We start from the raw sequence: 7324 nt of genomic DNA, 5'->3' as shown, positions 1-7324 counted from the left end.
CTTTTCCTGTTCCTTGTTTCTCCAAACCACAGACCTCCCAGAACAGCAAAAGATCCCACTTCCCCAGCACTATCACGTGTGTCCCACAAGTCACTTTATCACGGTACTAAGGTGTTTGTGGCTGCTCCTGCCAGGCCCAGAGCAGCGCTGGTAGTCAAGAGCATGCACAAGAGTCAGCCCAGACCTGGGTTCTGGTCCCCAGCTGAGCACTCAACCCCCCGCTGGCCCCACCAGTTCCAAAAACGTGGGAAACAAGGCCGAGGAGGCCCAGCTAAGCCAGCTCTTTTTCTCTGTCTTGGGGGCCTTTACCAATTTTGGGATGGATTTCATGTCCTGGACTCCTTTCCAGGAGGTTTTGAACTCCGGGAGATTTTGTTTAATGACACAGACTAGGTTAACGGATTTCATGAGGTTTTAATAATAACCTAATAATACTGTTAAAGACAACACGTGTCTCTCCTTGCGGAGACACATATGCACCCACATCTTCCTCTCACACGGACTCTGAGGTAGGAGGTACGCTGGCTAAAGAATATAAAAGTACTCAGACCGCAGGTTCACAAGGCATCTGGTTGAAAGGCGGCCCCAGAGAACAGGAGCGGAGGGTGTGCCAGCTGCACCCTGCAGAGCCTGACGAGGGGGGGGGGGGCACCCAGAGTTCACAGCCCTGGCTTCCAGCCTTGAGATCCAACCCAGGACTGGCTGAAGTGCATGAGGGATGAAGCTAGGGTGGCAGCTGAGCTTGTTCCAGCTTCCAAGGACAGAATGTTATTCCTGGCACATAAAATGCTCTCAGTAAATGTTGTTGAATGAATTGAATGAATGTGGCAGGGCAGGGGAGGAAGAATTCTAGAGAACAGCCCTCTGGAGCCCCTGGGTCCTTAAGGGGTGGGACAGCACCTCTACCAATCACTTTAGAGATGGCCGGGAGGTGCACATACCCACAGGGGAAGCTTGGGGTCACCAGCTATACTGGTGGGGGACAGGGACAGAAAAGGGCTCTCTTCTTTCCTCTCGAAGTGTTCTGTATATAACTGGGGCCCTGACCCTGCAGGACCCAGCCCTTGTCGTCTTGGTCACACTGTGAATGCCTCGAAGGAGGCCTGTGCCTTACTCGACTCTGCTGTGCCGGGCACAGAGCAGGCGTCCCACTTTCGGTGAGTGGCTCAGGCCCACAGCAGCATAATTAGCTTATCTTCTCCTGCCTTCTACAGTGACTCACTGTCCTCCTTCCCTCGCTGGGTCAGACCCTGCCTCAGAGGACCCCGTTGGCCTCTCCCTTCACTGGCGAAGCAGCCGCACCCTTAGCCTTGGGGAAGAAGGTGTGAGCTAACTGGGCCGCACGCCTGTTCTGAGGCAGCTGACTCCCCCGCTCTGGGGAAAGCAGACTCCGGGCCCCGTCCACCCGGTCGGGCTCCCAGCTGCAGCGAGGGTGCAGCCAGCGGTAGTAGGCCAGTCGCAAAGCCAGACCCAGGAGGAAGCAGACGCCCGCCACAGGCAGCCACGTCTGCAGTGGGACCCCACTGGGCAGCCAGGTGCTATGAGTCATTCCAGTGGCCACCAGGAGAACACTGTCACTCAAGAGGAACACCACATGGATGGTGGCCCGGCCTCGGGTGTGGCCCTCAGCCACATTGAACCAGGAGAAATAGAGGATTGTGGCCACCGTCACCCGGTACAGCCACTCGGAGCCAGCGTCCGGCATAAAGTCTGTGCCCTGAAGCCAGACCCAGAGCAGCAGCACCAGCCACAGGCCCAGGAAGTGCAGGCCCACGAAGCAGGGGAAGATGGCTGCGAACAGGGCCACAGCCAGGACTCGGGGCCACAGCAGCAGCAGGTTCCACAGGAAGTAGATCACGGAGGAGCCCGGGCCCAGGAGGTGCTTGGAGGGCAGGCAGGCGCGCAAGGCCCGGTGGTAGTCCAGCAGCGCCCACGAGATGCCCGCGAAGGACACGCAGATGCCAACCACTGCAAAGAGTGACAGGATATGGGTGAGCGCTGTGCACAGCCTGCATGGCAGCCCCCAGGGGTCACAGGTACCTCGGGGGCCCTCACAGCACCCCGACGCAGACATTAGCACCCCTGTTTGTCGAAGAACAGCTGCAGGGGGAGGACATTCGGTAAGTTCACGCAACCACAAGAAGAGTTGGGACTCAACCACCAGTGTGCCCTTCACCACCTGCATAGTAAGGCACGGTGGCATTTTCAAGGATGAGAGGGTATGCATGTGACTAACAAAGAGTCACCCAGCATTCAGCACCCCTGGGCCTTGGCCTCACGCTGAGCATCTTCTAGGCCACCATAACCCTTCCCTTCCCGGATGAGCCCAAGCCTTTCCTGAGTGTGAATGTCAGCAGTCCCAGTTCCCCGGTTCTGAGTTTCAAAAGGGGAGATGATCCTAGCACTCTGGGAGGCCAAGGCAGGTGGCTTGCTCAAGGTCAGGAGTTTGAAACCAGCCTAAGCAAGAGCAAGACCCTGTCTCTACTATAAATAGAAAGAAATTAATTGGCCAACTAATATAAATAGAAAAAATTAGCCGGGCATGGTGGCACATGCCTGTAGTCCCAGCTACTCAGGAGGCTGAGGCAGTAGGATTGCTTGAGCCCAGGAGTTTGAGGTTGCTGTGAGCTAAGCTGACGCCATGGCACTCACTCTAGCCTGGGCAACAAAGCGAGACTCTGTCTCGGAAAAAAAAAAAGGGGGGGGAGACGGGAAATCCTAAGGGATGGCAACAGGCCTCTGCTGAAGCTGCCCCCAGGCCAGGAGGAACGTCCCTGCTGTGTGGACAGAAGGTCTCCCCAATCCCCCGGCTCCCCCCTCAGACTGGCCCCTAATCTTGATTTTCCAAGACCCAGAAGTTTACAACGGGGGTCCTATCCCACTTCCTGGCTGCCCATCCTGACCTAGAAGCACCAGGACATCCAGGGAGGGGGAAGCAGCACCGGAGTGTCTCCCGAAGCTTCCTCCCCTGCTCTCACTCCACAGATGTGCACTGGGAACCCATTCCCAGGCTGCCATCAGAGTTGTGGCTGTCGCCCTTTCTAACTACCCTTCCCACCCCGCAGTCTCAGCAGGGCCGATGTTCTTCCCGTTTGCCTGGCACCCGCTGTGACCTTGACAGGCTTTGCACAGGCTGTTCAGCCTGGATCACATGTCCCACTTCCCAGCCCCAGCTCTAATAGCCCCTAGCATCACCCATCCTGACCGCAGCCCACCCGCTCGGCTGCATCAGGTGTCCCTGGAACATGCCACTCACTTCTGCCTGGGTCTCATCACACAGCAATTACCCATTTCCTTATTCCCGAGCTCCCTGAGGATAGAAAGCAGCTAAGTATGCGGCACATAATAGCAGCTGAATAAACGTTTGCTAAATAAAAAGTGGGAAAATCTGTCTCCCTGCCCCTCCACCCACACGGTGTAAACTGTCTCCACTTAGCCCTGGTCCCAGATACCCCCCACCCTCAAATAGACAAAAACTTGTGCCCAGTGAGTGCTGAGTGACCCAGGGCCAATCACCCTGCACCTTTCTGCACCTCTTTCCTCTTGTGAAAACTGGAGATAAGCATAGCAGTGACCCACAGGGCTGCTGTGAATGTAGAATGAGGACTCCAGGCACTTCCCACGGTGCCTGGCTGATCGCAGGGACCCAGCTGAGACGGCCGCTGTTACCTTTCTGCCAATTAAGTTACAGACTAGCAAGCTGAAAGGGCCTTGGGGACTGAGTCCAACCCCATCTTCCATGGCCGTGGAAACTGAGGCCAGAGAGAGGAAGACTCTCCCAGGTCACACGACGAATGACAGGAGAGTGGGGGGACCGGGTTCCTTGGGGGACTGCGGCATTTACAACAGGGAGCCTCAAGGTGTGCGGGGGCAGTGAAAGCAAAAGGGAAGCCCTAGAGCCTGACTCAGACATGCGTTGGAGTCCTAGCTCATTGGAGTCCTAGCTCGGCCACCGGCTGGGCCTGTGACCTTAGCCAAGTCGCTTCCCTTCTGTGGGCAAAAACCTTCCCGCATTTCCTCACTGTCAAACTTCTGCTTTGTGTGGCCCTGCCCAGCTCCGACATCTACCTCTCCCTTTTCTAGTTCCTGCACGCACCTGTTTATAGTCCACCACCCTGCAGGCCAGGGCGGCGCTCATCTGGTTCCCTGCTGTGTCCCCAACACCGCAACAGGCACAGAACAAATGCACAATAAAAACCTGCGTGTACGAAGGTGCTCAATGAATTGTTTCTTGACTAACAACCTGCCTGTTCTGTATGAGGCACCCAACACACTTTATCGCTATTGTCTTCAAAATGGTAAAAATGACAACTAAGAGCCATGATGTACCAGGCATCACCTCCCTTAATCCTTCCATCAACCCTATGCGGCAGGAGTATTTCTTATGTCCACTTTTCAGATGAGAATAAACTGATACTGATACTCAGGTCATTGTCCAAACTCCTATAGCCAGAGGGTGATTTAGATTCGAAGCCCGATCTGCCTGACTTAAGCATGTTCTCCTACTTTCCAAGCAGCCTTTCTAAAAGAGAGAAAACATTTCTGACGTTTGAGGGAAAACTCCCCAAGCTGTAAGAGCCGGGCTGGCGCTGGCCCGTCACTCACGTTGGTAGGACTCGGCCCGGCCACTCTGCAGCACGATGGCCAGCACCAGGGTGAGCTGCGGCGTCGTCTCCAAGAAGGTCTCGAAGAGCCGCAACATGCTGATGTCCAGGGAGAGGAAGTCGGCATAGGCCAAGTCAAACTCAGAGGGCGCTTCCTGCCGCCACGCCAGCAGCCCCTGCTGCAGCCCCTGCACGCACCTGGCAGCACACACAGAGGCCAGGTTAGTGTCCTGTGAATCCCTCAGTCTCCCGCCCACCTGGTGGAGGCAGACAGGCTCCAATCCGAGCTCCTCACTTCCATGCGATGGGGCTTGGGGCGAGCGACTTAACCTTACTGAACTCATTTCCTCATCTGTAGGATGGGGATACATGCAGCGTCTACTCATGCTGGCCAGGCACTGTCCCAAGCTCATCACAAACTTTGTCCTGTTGACTCCTCAGAGGAGCCCCACTTTACAGATGGGGAAACAGGATCAAGATACTAATAAGCAGTGGGATCAGGATTCGGACCCAAAACTGAATTCAAAAATGCCATAAAGATGGCTGAGACAGTTCTCAACTTTTAGTAGCTCTCGAATCTCCTGGGATCCCATGGGCAAAGGGAGCCACTGAGAGCTTCTGAGCAGAGGCAAGACATGTCAGATTCTGCTCTGGAAAGAACACCCTGCCCTGCTGGGGAGGGAGGGCTGGAGGGCTTAGATCGGAGGAGGGATCCCACATAAGAGGCTGGCTTGGAGGAATGGCGATGGAGACTGGGACAGACTTGAGTCCAGAGGCTGGACAGACAGGCCGGGGGACCCGTTGGCATGAGTGTGGAGTGGAGGATGCACCATGGCCTGCCCGACCCAGAACTCCGCTCAGCTGGCTACTGGGATTAGTAAGCCCACTCACTCACCTGGCACTCCCCTGGACAGACTTGAGAACACTAAGGGGCAGGCAGGGCCCATGGGGCTCCCCCTCAGCAGGAGCCTTTGCCTCTGACCCCCCAGTGTCCTGGATGGGGCCCTGCATAGCCAAGTCACAGGTGGGAACAGAGACCCTGTTTTCGAAACCAAGGCTCAGTACAGTCTGTCTGACTCAAGCTCAGCAGAGAGAGGGAGGGAGAGGATGAGGGAGGAGGTTATGGATTCCAGGCTCCTCAAAGCCCGCCTGGGACTATCTAGCAGCACCCCTTCATGTCCGCTCGGTTTTTTTTTTTTTCTTTTTTGATGTCTGTCTGTACAGAGCCTCAGGCAAAACTGCAACATTCAAAGCTCCTCTCCCCCACTCCTGGGGACTCCACGCAGCTTTGTCAAGGCAAGATCTGGAAAGAATTTGTAAACGGATTCAAAGTGGATCCTGGCTCCATCCCCACCCAGATCACCAGATGTCCCGACTTCATCGCATGACTCGGACCCCTTGGTTTCAGTTTCTATGGGGCTCTGCCAGTTCTGAAAAGGAGCCCGATCCAACACATTTTCCAAGCCGCAGCTCGTGCCCAGCCCTGGCTGGTTGCAGGGACACAGATAGGTAAGGCCCCATCTCTGCCCTCTGGCTTGGCCTGGGTGTGGGAAGCGAACGCCCAGGGAGAGGAATACGAGAGGCCAGGAAAGGGTGCGAGGTGCCCGCTGTGAGGGTACAGTGCTGCTGTGGGGGTCAGGGCTGCTGAAGCTCCCTGGGTGGCCCCAGTAACCCTGAAGCTAGCTGACATTTGTTGAACGCTTACTCCGCACCAGGACAACGTACAGGTGCCATTTCATTTAAACCTCACAAAACTGAAGTAGGCCATGTTACCATCTCCCCGGAACAACGAGTAAACTGAGCCCCAGAGAGGTGAGTGACTTGCCCAAGGCCCTGCCCACAGCTAAGGGGACAGCCAGTGTTGAGTCCACACACCAAGCTCTGTGAGAGGCACTTCCTCTTTCACTCACTTCTCACAACAGATGCCTGCCACACCTATCTCTAGGTGAGCACCTACTTTTTATAGAGGAGGAGACTGAGGGTCAGAGAAACTCAGAAATGAGGTCACAGGTGGCAAAGCCAGACTAAATCCCAGAGAGGCCTGACCCCGAATCCTATGCACCTCCCCTTCTTGTTTGGGCCTCAGTTTCTTCACCTGTGCCAGGAAAGGTAGTGTTAACTGAGCTGAGGGCTGTCAGCCGGAGTTCTTTCTCTGATGGGCGGGACGCTCACCTGTAGGTCCCACCCACTTCCGATGTCAGGCGTCTCACTGCCGGCGGTGCCGGGCTGCGTGTCCCCTCCCCCTTCCCGCGGCGCTCACCTGTACAGGTATCCCAGCTGCAGGAGATGCAGCAGCGCCAGGCAGCGACCGGGGGGCTGCGGCCCGTGCAGGCCGACGGGGTCGGCGCGCAGCCAGACCCAGCTGAAGAGCTGCATCGCGACCGAGGCGAGGGCCAGCAGCGCCAGCACCAGCGCCGCCCACAGGTAGTGGCCGCTGAGCACGTACTGGCAGGCGGCCCACAGGTCGGCACCCAGGTCGAGCAGGAAGGCGGCGGTGCCCAGCACGCCCAGGACCAGGTCCCGAAGAAGGGTGGCGCGGGGCGACAAGGGCATGGCCCGCCTGCCTCTGCCCCTCCTTCCCCTCTGCCGCGCGCGCCCGCCCTGGCAGCCAGGGGTCGCGGCGGCAGGAAGGAGGCGGGGGCGGCCCCGGGCTCGGGCCTGCTGGGCGGGACTTCCACGTCCCGCCCCGTCCGGGGAGGGGCGAGGCCCGCGGACGCCCC

General features: G+C 57.2%; 1 protein-coding gene across 1 annotated transcript; it reads right to left on the bottom strand.

Moving 5' to 3' along the window:
• Positions 1–390: 390 nt before the first annotated feature.
• XKR8 (XK related 8) lies at positions 391–7246 on the bottom strand. Its single transcript, XM_012750565.2, has 3 exons — positions 6865–7246; positions 4606–4802; positions 391–1968 (listed from the first exon to the last, which is right to left on the bottom strand). Exons 1-3 carry the CDS (start codon positions 7155–7157, stop codon positions 1256–1258), a joined length of 1203 nt encoding a protein of 400 aa, XP_012606019.1. The 5' UTR covers positions 7158–7246; the 3' UTR covers positions 391–1255.
• Positions 7247–7324: the final 78 nt, after the last annotated feature.

Source organism: Microcebus murinus, chromosome 2 (assembly GCF_040939455.1).
Source record: "Microcebus murinus isolate Inina chromosome 2, M.murinus_Inina_mat1.0, whole genome shotgun sequence".
NCBI lineage: Eukaryota > Metazoa > Chordata > Mammalia > Primates > Cheirogaleidae > Microcebus > Microcebus murinus.
Note: the sequence above shows the minus strand (reverse complement) of the source record. Positions and strands in the feature narration are given on the sequence as shown.